Below are 19,124 nucleotides of genomic sequence, written 5' to 3'. Positions count from 1 at the left end.
TTATTTTGCTACTGGAAGCCTCATCGTGAAGAAAATCATCAATGAAAATTAAGGATTTGTTTAAGGGAATAGCTCCTCCTTTTGGGACTTTAAAGTAATTGTGATAGTATGCACAATTAGGGGCCGGAGTGTTGGAGCTATTTGTTCTTTATTTTTTATTATTTTGAAATTAGTTAAAGTTTGTTAGTTTATTTATATTTTGGGGTTTATTTGTTGGTTAATATTTTGTTTTAAATGATTTGTTTTGTTTGTTGTTATTTTGTTAAATTAGTCAGTAAGAGCTGTAGGGCCATTTTGTTTCTATAAATAAAGAGACTGGTATAGGACCAGCATGCATTGGGGTGGGCCTATGGGTTTTTTTTTTTTTTTTTACCAGAGCAGGAGAAGCAGTAGGAAGGATCTTGTTATTGCTTGCCAAATGGATAAATAAACCAAAACCAAAACTCTCAACTAAAAGGTTTGGACAATGGACTTCTTTTGCCTGCGTACGAAATATTACCTCAGTGCAGCAGTGGCTTGTGGACTTTAAGTTGTGGGACGTTTGATCTTACAAAAGTAAAGGAATTGCCACTACAAATAGTAATCCCTTACTTTACTCGTTACTTGAAAAAAGTAATCTGATTACAGTAACGCGTTACTGCCCATCTCTGCTAACAGCTTGTGTAATAATCAAACTGGTAGCACAGAAAGTATTCACCATACAATGGGTCAGAGGGCCCGGTGGCACCAGCGTCCGGCAGCCTCGCCTCTGTCAGTGCGCCCCAGGGCGGCTGTGGCTACACTGTAGCTTGCCATCACCAGTGTGTGAATGTGTATAGTGTAAAGCACTTTGGGGTCCTAGGACCAAGTAAAGCACTATACAAATACAGACCATTTACCAATGTGGTATCTAGCAGTGTAAAGCGTTTTTTGTTTTTCTCCTTATGGCCAAGCAAAACGGAAATGTGGACACCAGATCCAGAAGAAAAAGCATCGCTAAATATAGCGAACAGTAGCTGTAGTATAAGAAGCTACTTGTGATTAGAGCATTTACTTTTACCTGTGGCATGGTTTTCCTACATATAAGACAAGAGCTTAATTCTTTGTTTTTCATAATGGTGTTACAGTACAACAGCACTACATCACAATGTGAGAGCAGTAAATGCTCCTCCGGATCCTTTCGAAAATAACTAAGCAGCAGTAAGGCAGTCACAAAGAGCTGTGCACATAGCTTGCACCCTCTCATTACTCTTGTGGTTGTAGACCAAAGATCACAGGGTCATTAATTACATATTACATACAATATGTGACCGTAACAATGCAAAACTGCTGCCACAAAGCTACTCACATCCATATAAGGGGGCAAAAAGGGAAAGCGAGGCTCTGCAGTTTTTCTTTTTTTTTTTTAAATCCTCTTATATGACATTTGTATTGTAACGAGCAGTTGTCTAAGCATTTCACTGCATATCGTACTGTGTACGTGACAAATAAAATTTGAATTTGATTTTGAATTTGAATGATCTTTTAACATCTTTTAGTTTGTCCTTATGAACTTTCACCTGTTTTTCAATCCTTTTGTTGTGAAATATTTTAAGCTAACTTTATGTCACAGGCCAAACCCGTAAGCTGGAGCCCATCCCAGTCCTGTTACAGTCAACTCCAGAAAATAGATGGATGGATTCAAATAAAATGACTCGTGTGTCGTTGTGTTTGCACTGGGAGAAGCCAGAAAAGCTACCTGGAAGATGACTGGCCAATTTGTGAACTTTAGAAATTTAAGCATCCTGAATCTCACTGAATTGAAAAGCGTAGGTAAAAAGGATTTGGATATATGCCATTGTCAAGGCAATTTGATTTTTTTTATAACAATACAAGATGGAAAAGTAAGTTCTTTTTGCATTTTCTTAGTAAGTATGTGTAGTGGAGATATCAAAGACAGGCACGGCTGTGGCACTGTGACAAGAAGAGAGAGACCACATACGGACTTAGGAGTCTGTTAGACTTAAATTATATAAAGAAAAAAAAATCAAACTTTAAATTTAAATATTTTTACATTTAAAGTTCTAGTTAAAAAATAGAGCCCCGCAGGGGACATGGGAGGGAAAAAAAAATTAAGACTGACTTTTGCAAGATCTCGCAAAAGTTTTTTTTTTTTTTTTTTTTTTTTTTTTTTTTTTTTTTTTTTTTCTCGCATGTCCCCTGCGGGGCTCCATACAGGGCTCCGTTAAAAAAACAAACAAAAAAACACTGAAATATTTGGGGTTTGTTTTGCTCTGTGAAATTTTCTCCTGTGACAATGTGTGAATGGGTGGATGACTGGATATGTAAAGCGCTTTGGGGTCCTTAGGGACTAGTAAAGCGCTATATAAATACAGGCCGTTTACCAATGTTGAAAACATGTCTTTTATTTTTTCAGCTCTGCTCACCTGAAGAAGAGGGTGGAGGCCAGTTTGCAGACTGAGTGAACTTCACCATCGGTAAGGATTTTAAACAGCTGCTTTTAAACCATTGCATACAAGGTAACAAAAACATCAGACAGGCAATATTTCTGACGAAGTAATCTGAGTAACTGGAGTTTTTGCACGCTCCTTTAGGCTTTGTCTAACGCACTGGTGCATATTTTTTTTGTATTCATGCATCAAGCATAAAAAAAAATCTGCTCACCTACTGACATAATTTTAACATATATGTGAATTTGACAATAAATGAAACCTTAAATACCATGACAACAATTTTAGGATTTTTTTTTTTTAAGTCATACAGACATGACTTTAAGTGTGTGTGTGTGTGTGTGTGTGTGTGTGTGTGTGTGTGTGTGTGTGTGTGTCACAAAAAGACATTTGGTTAGTTATTTTTTTTGTTGTAACAGTTCTTCTTGGTATTACATCTTATGCCTGTTTATTTCCCTTAAATGGTTTCACATTTGTAGGAACTGTTTGGCACTGGTAGAAGATTTGGTTTTCCATGATCACGACCCACATAAACTGCTGCAACATTTGAGTAGCAATAATCAGGCTCCAATGCTATTTAAATATAAGTTAAATGTTAAACACAAATCTCCTTTTTGTGCTTGTATTTCATATAGTCGGGAACCAAGGTTAGTTTGAAGGCTACAGTTTGCAGCCCACATATTTCATTAAACCTGCCCTTGTCAGCTCCAGTCTGACCAGAGTTTCTGGTTAAACTGAGATGGAAAGAAATGTCAACTTTGTTTGTCTGACAGTGTTGTGATCCTGGGTCTTTTGACCCAGCGTTTTGTGTTTTCTATCATTGTGATGTATTTTGGTTCTGGTTTTCTATTTCTTTGGGTTTTGGTTCTGTTCTTCCTCAGTTTAGTGTTTAGTCTTTTCTGCCTGTGTTTTCCTGTGTCAAGTCCACGTTTCTTAGTCTGTCTTTGCGTCTATGTGTTCCTGTTTTACTTTGAAAGCCCCTGTCTGATGTCAGTGCGTTTTGTTTACGTTTCTCCTGCCTCGTCAGCGGTGATGTCTCCCAGGTGTGTTCCCCTCCTGTTTCCCATTCCCTGACTCCTGGTGTGTGTGTGTGTGTGTGTGTGTGTGTGTGTGTGTGTGTGTGTGTGTGTGTGTGTGTGTGTGCGACCTCGTCCGTCTGCGTGCGACCTCGTCCGTCTGCGTGCGACCTCGTCCGTCTGCGTTTTTCCCCTTCGTCGTCCAGAGTGGTTTCCCTGTGTCTTTCTACGTCTCCCTGCATCTGTTTCATGTCTCAAGGTTTCAGGTCTGTTTTTATTTAGCTTTTCCCAGTTTAGGTTACTCCCAGTTCTGTTTTTCGCCACCCTCGCCTTTGTTGTATTAAGCACGGTCCCTCAAAGCTTCCTCACTTCAGTTGTGCTGCATCTTGGATCCTTTCACAATTCCATACGGCTCGCCTCGTGAACCGTGACAGTGACAGCAGAGACAAAATTTACCAAACAGTATGGTTTAGTGAGAGTTGGCAAAAGTACAGACATTCTGTAGAAGTATAAAAACTACTATTAAAAAATCCTATTAAAAGTTGAAGTACTGATTCAACTTTACTCATGTAAAGGTAAAAGAAATTGCAGGCTTTGAAACTTAAAGTAAGAAAGTAAAAAGGAGCTCTTTGGAGCTCTTTGGATGTTTCTATTTTTAGAAATATAGAAACATCCTCTCCCCAAAGCTGTTAAACTGAAAGTAACAAGCCTGTTTTAAAAATGTAGAGTAGAAAGTACAGATACTCAAGTAAAGTAGATACCTGAAAATTGTACTTAAGTACAGTAACAAAGTATTTGTACTCTGGGTATAGGATGGTACCAAAAAATAGTGGAACATCTTTTTTAGCATGAAATTTGGGTACCTGTTGGGTGGCAGGAAAAGTATGGAAACAGCACTAAAGGTTACCTATGATGACTCATTTCTGTGTTCATTAGATCAGAGATTGCAATATGCTGTAGGAATTATAGGTACTGCAGTGCAGTGGTTTGAATCGTATCTACATATCTATCAAACTCCAACTTGCTCATGTAAATGCGGAGTTGTCCTCACGCACTAAGATAAATTATGGAGTTCCGCAGGGTTGTGTGATGGGACAACTTCTGTCTACATTATACAATCCATTAGGCAGCATCATTAGAAGGGATAGTATACATTTTCACTTCTATGCAGATGACACCCAGCTGCTCACCAGATAACACGCACACAATTAGTTAAACTGCAGGAATGTCTTAAAGATATAAAGACCTGGATGGGCTCTAATTTTCTGATTCTAAATTCACATGTAACAGAGGTTATTGTACTGTCCTAAAAATCCTAGAAACATGGCGTCTAATCACTTAATCTGGATAGCATTATGTTGGCCTCCAGTAACACTTTGAGGAATCTTGGTTTTTGACCAGGATATGTCCTTCAATGTGACAGACTGCTTTCTTGCATTTACACAAGGTCACTAAAATTACAAACATCCTGTCTCTAACACTCAACAGTGCTCAGTGGATGATCAAAGTAGATAAGGGTGATGACACCAGAGTGAGTAAAATATGACAATACCCTTAATCTTCTCTAAAACTGACTTCATACTTGCTCTTACATAGATGGAAGGGCAATTGCTGAGAAGACTGTAATATAAACAGAAATGTTTCTGTGATGAACTCGCGATCAATGACTCTTCTAGTTATCCTTCGGTTAAAAATAAATGAATAAGCTGACCATGAGTGTCCGTGAAGTAGTCTACGTGATATGCTGAGCATGTGGGAGATTTGAAAATGTAGACATAACACCACAAGACCTGAAACAAGCACTGCTTGCATCTGTTCATGGCACACGTGCTGGAAATGCGCTCAACAATGGCTGTTGCACTGCTCTTGGTTGCCCCGGTGATGAGTGGTGTAAGAGGCAAGAGTGATAGACTGGCATCGTTCACCAAAGTCTCTGGGTTTTAATTTGAATTTTTCTGACTCAAACGGATCAGGTGATGACTGAGTACAACTTCAGAATATTTTTGTGGACTCTAAATATGATTTAAAAAAAAAAAGTATCAGGAAGCATTTCTTGATATATGCTCAATCATTGGGGAAACCTGTATTCAGCTGAGACTGAGGAAGTCACTTGGATGAGTGATGAAATGTTTCTCCCACTGAAAATGCTACACCGTAATGAGCAGACTTTTTGTATCAGGAAGCATAAGTCAAGCTCTCTCTGTAGTTCTCTCTGTACACAGCACATAATTTGATGTCTGTCTTTTGGGTGTAAATTTGTGATGAACTTTAGTAACACTGCCCTCACTGTGCCCTGATGTCAGAGGCTGACACAGGAGGCAGGAAAGTACTGCGTACCACTCAGGAAATCGGGTAATCTTAACTTTTTGAAAGCTAAATATCTCTAATCTAATACAACTGGGCAACCTTGGAGCTCAAGATAACTAAATGAACTTAAACATGCACCATCAAAATATATGAAAACTCAAAACGCTTGGTAAAGCGACCAAGGATCGTGACATCTTGTGGCTGTGTATGGTTAAATGACACCAAACAAGCATCAGTTACAGAATAAGCTGTTTGGCATTTGCATTATTAACCTATCCCAGCTGTCATAGGACAAGAGCATTAAGAGAATTTGAGTTTCTCAAAAAAGCTTAAAATATGAGTACCAAACAAACACTAAAATGACATTAATTCTTTTACAGTACATTATATAAAAAGCCACTAAATTAATCATAAAAACACTAATTTTTAAGAGTGTTTAAGGATCACAGAACAGACCAATAAAATGCTGACAGACACTTATTGATTTGGCTGAAAGAAACCACCACCCATTAGCTGTCAGTCAACAGCAGACAACAAATGAATGCACGACAGTTAAATAAAAGTGGGAAACCATGTTCAGCATTCTCCCGGACTGATAACAGTATTTCAAAACAGGTTTGGGGGAGTTGACCGTAAGCAGTGTGCAGTCTGGAAAAACTGGAAAAACTTTTGATAAACCACGTTACTCCCAAGCTTTGACCAGTCAGCAAAGATAAGAGGAAAAATCATTTTCTACTTTATGGTTAATTAAAAAGTGGCTCGATGACATAAAAACTAAGCACTCATTTTTTATATGTTTACATTCTTCTGTTTATTACAGTTTACTGAAACTAAATTACAACTATGGTGTGTGGGGGGGGGGGGAAACAATGAGTGAACTGCCTTCACAAAGTTGCAGTATCTATTCCACACTTCTTAAATCTGACCACTGCTTCCCATATGAAACAAAACACCATAACTAATGCTAAATGTTATGACGTGCGGTGTACAGACGAGGATCCAAATGCAGAACAATACGGTGGATAAAGTTAAATAAGTCCACATAAAGCACATAAGTAGCATCAATGGAGACCATCAACAAACAATCTAACAAGGTCAAACACAGAGATTGGATGACTATTTATACAAACCGGGCTGATCAGGGAGAGGAGGGCAGGAAACAACTGACACAGGACTCTTTCTCCAAAACAACCTGTGGGAGACATGAGTACGAAAACTAAACAACACGCATGAGATGAGGAATCAGAGTCTGAGACAGAGGGAGGCATACCACAAACACAGGGGAGGGTACGTCTGCTAAATAATAATAAAGTAAAGAGTTATGTTAGATCACAGATGTGCCAGCCCTCATTTCTTTGTGTTGTGGTTCTAAAGATCCAAATGTTCTTTATTGGACGTTTAACTCCTTTTTCACCCGTTTTCAGTCCAGTGTTTGTGCCCGATCATTTTCACAGGACTGTTATTTTGTTGAACTGCACATATAGTAGAATAAGGCGACAACAAGGCAGGCTGTTTGTACTGCAAGTTTATTTAAATGGCAGTAAATCGTTTTTCCTAATGTGCAAGTTATTTTTGGCAGTGTGAGAGTAATTTAAAAAATTGCATAACTATAGGTAAAGGAGACACTCCTTTTCTGTACACTCCTTTCAAGAAGTTGTGTTTGAACAATGATTACGAAAGAAGGAAAAGGTTAGGCTTGGCTCCATAAAGCCTGCAGAGTTTCATTGGATTGATATTTTTTTCTTTAAGCTGTAAAAGGAGAACAGTCCTCGTCACATTTATGGTAAAATAAAAGGACAGCTGAATAATAAAGCATACGTCATGCACATCAACATTATAAATATTAAGTAAAGGTGTAAAAAGAAAGTTAATCTGTGCACCAAAAAGTACAGCGTATTTATAAGACTGTATTTACCATGAAATTGTACACTGGTTAAAATTACTTATTATAATAACTTATTTGTTAAAAACCTGACTTGGTACCCCCTTTCATCTATTGTGCCTGGCTGCATTAAATAATAAAGATGTCCGTTCCAAGTACTGACTTTCCTGCTTGCTAAAATTGTACAAATTTCTGTATTTTCTCTTATGTTTGCACCTTTCAATAAATCACTGCACCCATGTCCCATTTTCCTACCAAAATATAAAGAAATGAGGGGTAGCTCAAGACTCTGCACAGCACTTGATCTGTTTTTGACATGTCATAGCAGACAAAAGTTGTAAGTAATATGAATACAAACTCTATTCCTTAAAGCCTCTTCAGTATCTTATGCTGTTCTGCTCTATTTATAGAACAGAGCCATTGCTGATGTTTGGAGGAAAGTCTGACGGTCAAAGGATCTGCCCCCCCCCCCCCACCCCCCAAACTCTGTTATTGCTAATGATGGTATTATGTCTAAGTTTGGACTGATTTCATCCTAAGTGAATGCTGACTGTGTAGCCCGACCTTGCACGCATCAGCAGATATCCCTAAAGTTCAAACTCATTTTGTTTTTATCTCAGCAGCCTCCAGTATTATTACACCACCTCATTCCCTCATATCGTCTCCCTCCCCAATGTGCACCGGTCACTTCCAAGCATTTCACGCCCACAAATCCTGGCTCTCCCATATAAGCTGGCTGAGCATCCTCTCTCAATACATTCACAGAAGCCTCTTCAGTATTCGATTTCCATCACACCGCCATCCAGCCATGACTTCACCTGGGCGCCTTGCAGGACTTTGCATAATTGCTCTGGTGCTGTTTTATGGTGCACATCTGGGAGGTAAATAGATTTATAGATTTTTTTTTTTTAAAGAATATATACATTATGCATTCTTCAAACTGTAGTGCTTTGAACCTTTCCATTTCTTCTTGTTGGATTTCCTCAGAGACCAAGAAGAACTCTCGCAAAGAGCCCAACGTCCCGTTCCCCCCTGCCCGTCCCACCGCTCACAATCTGGCTGCCATTTGTCATCAGGGTAGAGGTCGCCCCAGGTACCCTCCCAGTTTCTTCCCCAAATCCGGGTCCAGCCACTTCCGACGCCGTGGACATGCCATGAACCGCCTAGAGTCGTGGTTCAGAGTGTGCTGCAGTGGACACCTAGAGCAGAGCAGCCAGATCCTCTGCTGCGCCCAACAAGCGGTGAGTCTCTGAGTGTTTGGGACCGAAGTAAACTTGAAAACACTTAGCATATCATCAGGGAGAGTTCTGCTATTATTTACGATTTATACAGTTAGTAGGGAATTAATAATACTCTTTTTTTTTTTTTTTTTTTTTTTTTTAAGCTTCATTGTCTTAAAATTTATGGACTGTCCAAGAGGCTTTGGTTTTCAAAACTATAAATTCATACAAATTAGTATAATTTTAAAGAACACGACACAGTAAAGCATTTTATACCTGCATTTTTGTCCCCTTCACTGCTGAAGCCAGCAGTTTCCAATCACTTTTATGTAAATTGGTGTGTGACAGTTGGTTGTGCCAACAACATGAGGATGAAAATACTTCATCTAACTTCAAAACTATTGAAGAAATACTTGGTCAGATGACATGCAAGCTAATCTGGAAGCTGCAGTGGGTTTACACTCCTGAAAAAGCTTTGGCTGCTTCAGGTACTTCAGCGATCTGTACTTCCAGTTTAATTCTCAGTTACTCCTTTGACTTAAACAAGCAGGGACTGTTGTGTGGGGCCAGGCTAATAAAGCATAAAATTATTTTTAACAGAACTGAGTTCAGCTTATTGATGTGGGCACCCTCAAGAGAGCGAGTTTCTAATCTTGCCCCTTAGAAAAATGAATTGCCCACCTGTGTTTTAGATCAGCCTTCTTCTAAGCTGGCAGCTCATCACAAATGGATGTCTTCAGTAGTGGGTGTGTGAAGCTGCTGACCGGAGTAGAAACGTACAACAACCTCCCTCGCCAACTTCTTTTAAACTTTGGCCGTAATTGTTAGAAGCATCCAGCTTCGACAGCTACAACAGAAAATAAAGACAAATTGCATTTTATTTATCAATGTAAATGAATTTGATCAAAAATAAAAATGACAAGATGATTTTCAGTTATAATACAAGCTTTAAAACCTTTATGTTCAAGCATTTTTTTATCTTGAAATGTGCTATACAAATTAAATTTTACTTGACCTTTACTTTTAAAGTTCTCTAAAATAATTATGCAGATGGAAGATAAAAAGAAAATATTGACTGATGCTGAGTGAATCGCCGTGAGCTGCACCCCCCCCCCCCCCCCCCCCCCCCCCCCCCCCAGCTAATGTGACGATACTGTGTGACATGACTCTTCTTTCTTACAGTGGAAAAACGCCCTGTCTCTGTTCTGTGTGGAAGAGTACTCCACCATGACCCTCCCGTACGAGTGCTGTGAGAACACTGGAGAAGCCCGCTGGTCATGCTTCGACAGTGAGCTGCCAAACCCAAACTACACCTCAAAACCAGGCTACAATGCCCCTGAAATCCCAGAGGAGCCTGGATTCACGTTTGATCCAAATACCTGCTAGAGATCGAAAATAATAACTTTCCACTCTTTCACATTCCTATAGGGAGATAGTATTGAAGAAACACTTGCAAACCTCTATCAGACAATGCTATCTAAATCTTGTCTTTGTCACGTACAGCTGCTTCCTGATGCGGACAGGACATACTGGTTTGGATTACACTATCTAAGGACAATTAGAGTCCCATCTAGCCTTGTTATCAGCTCAGCATTTTAACTAATCTTTGCCATATTAATAGGAAACACATTTTTAAAATGCAACTCGGTGCTTAATTTTATAAGGCTCACAGAATGTGTCTGGCTTAAATGTTGTAATTTCTGACATGTAGTGTTTTTAGAGAGAAAATTAAACGCACTCCGCAAAGAGACTGATGTGGTTTTTGTTACCATGAAGGTCTGTTATAAGGTTGATATATCGCCTTCAAAAATCAATCTTTTTAACATCCAGTCACAAATCTGTAGAATTATTTTTGAAAAAATACATATGACGTAAAGGTCTCCACCAGGGGTCACAGTTGGCTGGATTATCAGCATGTGTGGCTGTAACATGTTGTTGATGGGTAATAAAGGTTTCAGTGTGGTGTAGCATCTTTGTGCAGTAAAAAAAAAAAAAAAATCTCAAATCAAAACTTTACAACCACCATTGATTGAGTTATCTTCACTAATATAATCCAGACCACAATCACTGGAATGGTCATCTGTGTGACTCCTTCAAAGTAAAAGGTGAAAGCGTTACAGGAGTTAAAATCTGGTGACTCCAGCTCCCATATGATTTGACTGACATTTTGAGATTCAGCAAACCATTCAGTGACCCCCGTTTCATATGGATGGGGGTGTTGTCATCCTTGAAAAGACACAGATCAAGGTGATCACTCGGAACAGTTTTTTAGTAATTTGCAAGATCAAAACAATCACAAATTTGATTTTTTTTTCATCTGTTATTAACTTTTAAAAAGGAGCCAAACTGATTTTACTTAAAGAAATCCCAAAGAATGGAAGACCACAGGGACAGTTTTAATTAAGGCCGGAAGTGACAGGTCAAGGAAAATCTTAGATAAGCAGAGGCAAATGATGGTGAGAACAGTCATAGTCAACCCACACACCAGCTCCAAAGACCTGCAACATCATCTTGCTGCAGATGGTGTCACTGTGCATCATTCAACTATTCAGCACACTTTGCACAAGGAGATGCTGTATGGGAGAGTAATGCAGAAGAAGCCTTTTCTGCGTACATGCCACAAACAGTCACTTGAGCTATTCTAAAGCACATTTGGACAAGCCAGCTTCATTTTGGAATAAGGTGCTGTGGACTGATGAAACTAAAATTGAGTTATTTGGGCATAACAAGAGGAGGTATGCATGGTGGAAACAGTACACAGTATTCCAAGAGAAACGCTTGCTAGCCACAGTCAAATGTGGTGGCGGTTCCATCATGCTGTGTGGCCAGTGCACGTACTGGGAATCTTGTTAATGTTGAGGGTCACATGGATTCCAGGCAATATCAGCAGATTCTTGAGAACAATGTTCAAGAATCGGTGACAAAGTTGAAGTTGCGCCAGGGCTGGATATTTCAACAAGACAATGACCCTAAACACTGCTCAAAATCTACTAAGGCATTCATGCAGAGGAAGAAGTACGATGCTCTGGAACGGCCATCTCAGTCCCCAGACCTGAATATTATTGAAAATCTATGGTGTGACTTAAAGCGGGCTGTCCATGCTGGGAAACCACTAAACCTGACTGAACTGGAGATGTTTTGTAAAGATGAAAGGTCCAAAATGCCTTCAACCAGAATCCAGACTCTCATTGGGAGCTATAAGGAGTGTTTGGAGATGTTATTTCTGCAAAAGGAGGATCTACTAAATATTGATGTAATTCTTCTGTTGGGGTGCCCAAATTTATGCACGTGCCTAATTTAGTTTAAGTCACAATTGCACACTTTCTGTAAATCCTATAAACTTCATTTCACTTCTCAAATATCATTGTGTTTGTCTGCTATATGATATACTTAAATGAAATTGCTGATCCAAACAACCAATGATTTATGAAGGAAAAACATGAAAATTCAGGGGTACCCAAACTTGAGGTGCATACCACTGTACTTGGAGTAATTCTGGTGGGACGGCCACTCCTGGAACAGTTCCCTGCTTTTCTAAGTTTTCCTGATTTGTGGATAATGGCTCTCACTGCATTTTGCTGGAGTCCCAAGAAATTAGAAATTGCTTTGTAACCTTTCCAGACTCATAGACGTCAATGACTTTGTCTCATAGCTGTTTCTATAGATTGTGACATGCTGTGTTCCTTTTTAAGATCTTAATTCAACTACCAATGAAATTGAACTTTTTCACAACAAAAGAACAGAGACAAAGGTTTCTGCATGACTAACCACAAAAGTAAATGGCACTGTATGTGTGATCATGAAACACTAAATCAAGTCATTAGCCTTCATTAATACGTCATTCAACTTAAATTTTGATACTTCAACTACATTTTATTCCCAATGTATAACATTTTGAACAAAACAATTTTACTACATGATAATATTGCTACTTCTACCTTTTTAAAATGCTGTTTAGCAGTACAAATAAGTTATTTCTCTCTTCTACGTTTTTAAAAATAGCTACTTTTGCATTTCTTATTATTCCCACTACAAAGCTTCTTAACTAATTCTTTAGATTAAGTTATTTTTCTTGTTTTCCCCACCTTTTTTACATTAATTTTAGAAGGTTCTTAAATCATGGGGTGGTGTTATGTTATTTTGAAAGTGCCTATGTTATTCTGAAATATTTCCCCACCGGAAATGCTGTTCTTGCCCAGACTAGCAGCCCAAACAAAACTGCCGCTTCCGCACTGCTTCCTTGTTTATTTGTTTTGAGGAAAACACCGCCTTTATAAAAGAATAAAAAGTATTTTTTAAATTTAATTAGAAGCTATAAGAACGTCTAAACACGATTTTCTGGTAAGTTTAATGTTTTGTGTGTATTGTCGAGACTTATCTGTGTGGTTAAAGTTAGAAAAGTTAAAGCAGCGGCAGCTAGCGTTGTCGCCTATGTTCAGTTGAATAGCGCTGCTCAGACGTTTCGGTATCTCCCACATTAACATGTCACAACACGCATTAGCCTCTCTGTGTTGTTGTGTGTGTGTTTCTTTTTAAAAGTTAATTTACTTAATAGCCTACTCGATGCTTAGTCGCTTTTGGTAGGAAGCTGCCGCCTGTTTATGTCACCTTTGTCTCCATCAGCAGAGCTGTTCAACGTGGCTGTTGTTGGTATTTCTAGCATGAAATCATGTAGAGTGTTTACTGTTCTTGAGCTGGGCATTTTTTCCACACAGGTCCACGCCTTGCTGAACTGACGTCACCGATACATTTGAAGGGGTGAATAAAGACCCCCAGTTTCCTCCAAATCAAGTCCAGAGTGTAGTTTCTTGTCTGAATGGCCACAGCTGCAGAAGAGCCTCCAGGGCTACAGGGCCAGACTGGCAGTAAGTACTGTGTTGTAATACACCACCTTTCGTGCCAGTGCATACAACATATAGCCTGAAATAACTTTAATTGCTTCATACAGATTCACTTCTCAAGGCATGTCTCAGAAATAAGTGATGACTTATTTCTGAGACATGACCCACGGTTAGGTCTCACATGGTAGTGTACTCAAGATAAAGAGGTGGGGGTCCATTCATATGGGACCACCTGGGGATAATAGAGGAGTAGCCAAAAATGCTTACCTGACATCACGTATGTAAACTATGCTTAATTATGTTGACTTATGCATGTTGTACACAGGCATATTTTAAATACTTCAATCATTACAATCAATATAGATGTATAATTGAAGCCATTTAACAGAGTCCTTAATAGGTTAAAAGACAACCTTTTTTTTGTCTTCAGTAAATTTGGGGCATCTCAAATAAAAGAAGAAGAAAGCAAATAAAAGTACTTCGCAGAATATCTTAACTATTCCTTTAATGTGTACTAAAAAGGAAAGAAAATGGAAAAAATATGTTTATTTACCTCACATCACAGTAGATTTATGACACAAAGTTTTCATCAGAGCATCTGAGGTAAAAAACAAAAAAACAAAAAACAAAACTTTAATTGAGTACAAAGGCCACTTTTCTTGGCCCGAGTACATAATTACATCTTAAATCAGATGTTTCTGGCTGTCCTTGATTTGATCTTTAAAAAAAAAGTGGTTTGCAGGACAAAGTACATGGATCTCATGCTTCACAGAAAGTTTACGTACTTGCCTCACTTTATTAAAGATTAAAACGAGCGCTTTTCCAGAAGTTTTGTGCCATTGTGTTAAATGGTAAACGTAGAAATATATAATCATTTTGAATTTGATGCCATCAACTCATTTGGGACAGGAGGATGTTCAACACTGACTGCTCTAGTTATGAAAACATACTGTTTTCTCCTTATTGCTTAACACAGGAATTCAGCTGCACAACAGTTTCACACTATTTCTATCCCTCTGAACACTTTTATATACACCCTGTCACTGCTGTCACTACTCCAGAAAAATGTTGTTACTCAGCATCCGTTCTATGGAAATGTACAAGAACAGCATAGACTCTGAAGAAAGGAAACCAGTTGTTGACTGTAAGAAGAAAGGAGCGATGAGTAACCGGAACTGAAATTAAGGAAGTGTGAATAATAAAGTGTTGAAACAAGAGATTTTGGCCTCCTTTGACTAGTTTTACATTTTCTAATGCCACATTTTTGTTAGTGGGTGTTGGAACTGCAGTAATAATAATAATAAGTCCTTACTGGATTAAACAAGGACCTCTTTCAAAACTAGCTGTCTTTCTAGCTGCGTATGTAGCGAGAAAAATTGGTATATTAATGATGCTTTCACACATGTGTGAGTTAACCCTGCCTTGTGAGCTAATGCCCTCCCATACCAGTACAGATTTTGGCTTTTTGAACTGATAGCAGTCTGAATGGTCTTTCCCTCCCTGAACTCAGAGGATGAGGCATTCATGCTATCCAAAAAGGATTTCGCATTTTGATTTGCCAGACCACAGGCAGCAGGAGGCTTACAATGGGCTTTGGGGATGGGGCTATGAACCTAAACATAACCGGTCCATATATAGTGAAGGCAAAAAGTCTTTGTTATCTATGTCAAGAGAGGTCTGAGTATTTTCCTGTTGGTTTTGGCCATTTCACAAACAAAGTTAGAGTAAATGAAATCTTATAAAAAGTACCCACAAACTTTGCCATTCTTACAAATTGTTTAACTGAAATCAAAAATAGATGTGTGCTATTAAAAAAAATGAAGCTTAGAGAAGTTGTTTATTATTGGTCAAATAAGGTGGATCCAAGCATCAGCTCTTTTCTTAGTTGATTCTAGCCTCAGTTTTGAGAAGTGTCTCCCAGTGCTTCTACCATTTTTGGAATATCACAAGATCGATACTCAGTTTTAGTGGCACTAAGACTATCATTCTTGCTTTTATTTCCTCTCATTTGGATTATTGTAATTATTTTAGCAGGTATCAATCACAAATCATTGTACAGTCTTTTGATTGTTCAAAATGCAGCAGCCAGACTTATAAACCCAAGCGAAGTTAGTGTATTTAAATGCGTTTTAATAACCAAGGTCACGTGCATTACATTTAAACATACTGCAACTGCTGTCCCTGTATAGAAGCCTGTTAACTGGCCCCACCTCATGCTTAAACATGAAAGGTGATTGAGTGTTTGCTGTTCGGGGTTCTTGATGGTGGAGTGACTTGCATGAGGAACTCCGTCTGGTTTTGTTGGTGCTTAAGTCTCCAGTCTTGTGTGTTTTATTATAGATTTCATACCTTTGACATAATCATCATCATTATTATTATTTTTATTGGTTCTACTATCACAGTCCTGGCAAATTTCCTTTAACTGAAAGCCAAAAAGCTCCAAAATGTTTGACATGCTGGAGAAACTCTCAATAGTCAGTTTTGAGCTCAGGCCTAGAGCAAGCAAAAACCTTTCTGGATTTAAAATAAATGTGTTTGTTGTCTTAGTTTTATTTGTGGATACAGCAGTTGTGTACACTGATAATGATTTTTATGAGGGTTGTTCACAACAGGATTGTGCTTGCCTTTATTGCATTGCTGTCTGAGCATTGAAGATGACAGGCATTTAATATTGCTTCTTGTGTAGATTAGAAATATTGGCAAACCCCTCCCCAGCTTTAGTTCTGCAAATTAATGGCCAGTCATCTTCCTTATTACAGTCGCCTGGTGATGTTGTCTGAACCTTGTTGATATTTGTTGCGTTAATCAAATTCAGAATAAACATATTTGTTAAAAAAAAACAAAATTTTTTTGTGTCAACACAGTGTCCCAGCTGTTTTGGAAATGGTGCTGTAATATACATAATAAATGTTTAAAGGAAAGTGAATTGCAGACATCATGATGTTGTGTCCCTTTCACAAGTGTGTTTCCTTAAAGATGAACGGAAGCTAAGTGTCATTAAGTTCAAACACCAGTAATATTACAGTGTAATACACATCAGGAAATTCACCGGCTTTGTATGAACTCACTTTAATAGCATCCTTATCTAATTCCTTCCATTGCACACAAAGACCTGCAGAGTCAGTTCTGGAGGAAACTGTCTTCTTTCAGAGGTAATGTTTGAGGTGTGTCTGCATGTTCAGCTGCACTCTCTATTTTCAGCGTTAGGGAATGGTAGAAGCTGTTTCCGTCTGTGTTGTTTGACATTACTGCATCCACTGTAATAACTGTTTGCCTTATCTGCTCATTTCCTGTCCTGTGTGTGTGTGTGTGTGTGTGTGTGTGTGTGTGTGTGTGTGTGTAATTTCCTGTGTAACATTATGTCTTTCTTTCTGATTCCAGACTTGAATGGGTCTCGAAAAAATGCTTCAGCTGAGGTGAGAAATGAGGGAATTTGTGGGGAAGAAACTGAAAATCTGTCTCGGTCAGTTAGGAATTGCACATTTCTTTCCCCATAAACAGTTTGGGATTAGCCCGTATTCTGCTGACAGGTCATTTGTGCCTTCCTGTTTGAATCGTGAGAATATTACATGTTCCTGCACTTACAATGAGTTCTTTTCCTCTTTTAATTCTGTTTTGTGCCATGTTTATACTGACAGGGTCCAAGTGCTAGCACATCTCAGGCTTTGAAAAAAATCGGGCATCGTGGGATCGATCCCACTGGGGAGACGACGTACAAGAAGGTTGGGGATCAGCCATTGCAGACTTAAGCACATTTTTTCACTCTGTAGAGCTGCATCTTACAAAAACTTTCATTATCTTTTCCTCTTCCAATTGTTCTCTTGATGAGTTAATGAATTATTTGGCTTGTAAAATAGTGATAGTAGTGTAATCTCAAAATTTATAAATCTGTGCCTTGGTTTGTCTGCTGCTCACTATTCTGGCCTGTGAAACGCACAGCAGTCTCTTTTTATTGCCATTAGCTTAACCCTTCATCACCCACACATATGATCTAATCTGTCCTGCCTTCTTGAATAAGTGCTCTCCGCTTACTGCTAGTGTTCATAATCTGGAAATCCTTATAACGCAAGTGCTCTGTGTCTTTTCCCTCTCTTCAAACCTCATTGTGGGACTTCTTTGTGATTATTCAGTTGAACTTGACACCCACAGGGTGTTTCTACAGGCTGTTGGGAGCTATAGTTACATTTCCTACAATTTGTGAAGTCCACCAAAACAGTGTTCCATATTTTAAGATAACCCTATTTTATCCTATAATGGACCTTGGAACAGCCGTTTGTTCATTCACTGTTTGAAACACACTGTTTAAGGCCCCAGTCAGACAGGCCTAGACCAATAGAAAAGGTAATGAAGTACCTGTTTGTGAGTATTACCCAACTGGTTTACTGGAGGCTGCTGCCAGCTGCTGGGAAGTTGGTGTGAAGGTGAAGTTTCCCAATTCGCATAGGCCAAGACACTGGTCAGTGACCCCTGGCAACTACCGGTCACAAGGAAAGTGTGTGTAATCTGTGGGCTGTTGCTGGAGTTTGCTTGAAGTCACTTTGGTTGCAAAAATGTATGCAGGGCTGCAACACAAGCATCTTTCCAATTGCTTTGGTCATTTTTGCATGGACGGCACCATCTTGTGCGCAAACCCTTACAAACTGCTCGCTAATTGGGAGTGAAACTGCGAAAAGTGCAAAATGGAAACGGAGACCATTCGTGACTTGCTTTGTTTGGACGACTTTTACTTTTAAGACAAATGGTCTCCGTTTCCAGCTTGTGTTGCACTTCTTTCAACTAAATAGCAAGTATTTGCAGACAAGCTGGTTTCCTCTGTGCCAACTCCAGGTGAGCAAAGCAGTCACAAAGAGGTTTTTGGTGCAGCATCTTCTTTGCAAGTGAGTTCACCATGCGACATTCAGCAGCCGCTCTTCAACCTGTCGGGGTATACACAGTTTTCCAAGTGACTAGAGGTTTCCAGATGGGTCATTAACCAGTCAAGGCCTGTGTGACTAATGCCTAAACTTCCTTCTTTCTTCCTTTAGCCGACTCCCTTCTTATTGGCTTCCTTTCCTAAACAGCATGCTTGAACGGCAGGTGGGTGGGCTACTGTGCTCACAGACAAGCTTGATATGAACATACGGTATTAGGGATGTCAGGTTAAAGGAAGCTGAAGCTTTGTACATGTTTAATAGAAGCAACAACCACTGTAACCATGCATATGAAAAAGCATAAATGGTGGACTTGAAAATGCAGCCACTAATAGCACTTGTAAAATGTGCACTTGTGCTGGCACTTGTTGCTGTGGTGGTACTTCACACTGTTTAGAGTACATTTGAACCAAACCGGAATATTTTCCTCCTTTTTAAACCATTGTAGGCTTTACATTTATACCTGACCACATAGCAAGTGAAAATGAAAGCAAACTGAACATTGGTCCCAGTAGAGAT

General features: G+C 39.0%; 2 protein-coding genes and 1 long non-coding RNA gene across 4 annotated transcripts in view; 2 read left to right on the top strand and 1 right to left on the bottom strand.

Annotated features, from left to right (window-relative positions):
- The first annotated feature begins 2,387 nt into the window (after positions 1–2,387).
- On the top strand, positions 2,388–10,604 carry ecm1a (extracellular matrix protein 1a). 2 transcript variants are annotated; one of them, XM_086281474.1, is made up of 4 exons: positions 2,388–2,456; positions 8,400–8,515; positions 8,622–8,875; positions 10,037–10,604. In XM_086281474.1, the coding sequence occupies exons 2-4, from the start codon at positions 8,443–8,445 to the stop codon at positions 10,238–10,240; spliced, it is 531 nt and encodes a 176-aa protein (XP_086137600.1). In that variant the 5' UTR covers positions 2,388–2,456; positions 8,400–8,442; the 3' UTR covers positions 10,241–10,604. The 2 variants fall into 2 exon arrangements, with proteins under 2 accessions (XP_086137600.1, XP_086137599.1); XM_086281473.1 differs by lacking the exon at positions 2,388–2,456 and having other exon boundaries at positions 8,293–8,515.
- Positions 6,665–19,124, bottom strand: part of LOC147303845 (uncharacterized) — a 26,154-nt gene continuing 13,694 nt past the window's right edge. Inside the window, exons 2-3 of the long non-coding RNA XR_015127042.1 lie at positions 9,536–9,701; positions 6,665–6,944 (exon numbers count right to left, since the gene is read on the bottom strand). This is a non-coding gene — a long non-coding RNA (uncharacterized LOC147303845). The remainder of the gene's footprint in view (positions 6,945–9,535; positions 9,702–19,124) is intronic.
- The window catches only part of LOC147303846 (phosphatidylinositol 4-phosphate 5-kinase type-1 alpha-like), a 13,787-nt gene continuing 7,707 nt past the window's right edge, over positions 13,045–19,124 (top strand). The window contains exons 1-4 of the mRNA XM_086279910.1: positions 13,045–13,195; positions 13,570–13,719; positions 17,077–17,111; positions 17,334–17,417. Coding sequence (XP_086136036.1) covers positions 13,671–13,719; positions 17,077–17,111; positions 17,334–17,417 — 168 coding nt within the window. The 5' untranslated portion in view covers positions 13,045–13,195; positions 13,570–13,670. The remainder of the gene's footprint in view (positions 13,196–13,569; positions 13,720–17,076; positions 17,112–17,333; positions 17,418–19,124) is intronic.

The sequence above is a fragment of the Aulonocara sp. 'chitande type north' Nkhata Bay genome, linkage group LG22 (genome assembly GCF_057382095.1).
Source record: "Aulonocara sp. 'chitande type north' Nkhata Bay isolate Kocher_YH1m ecotype deep benthic linkage group LG22, A_spYH_male_GT1.1, whole genome shotgun sequence".
Lineage (NCBI taxonomy): Eukaryota > Metazoa > Chordata > Actinopteri > Cichliformes > Cichlidae > Aulonocara > Aulonocara sp. 'chitande type north' Nkhata Bay.
This window is presented reverse-complemented; position numbering and strand designations above follow the sequence as displayed.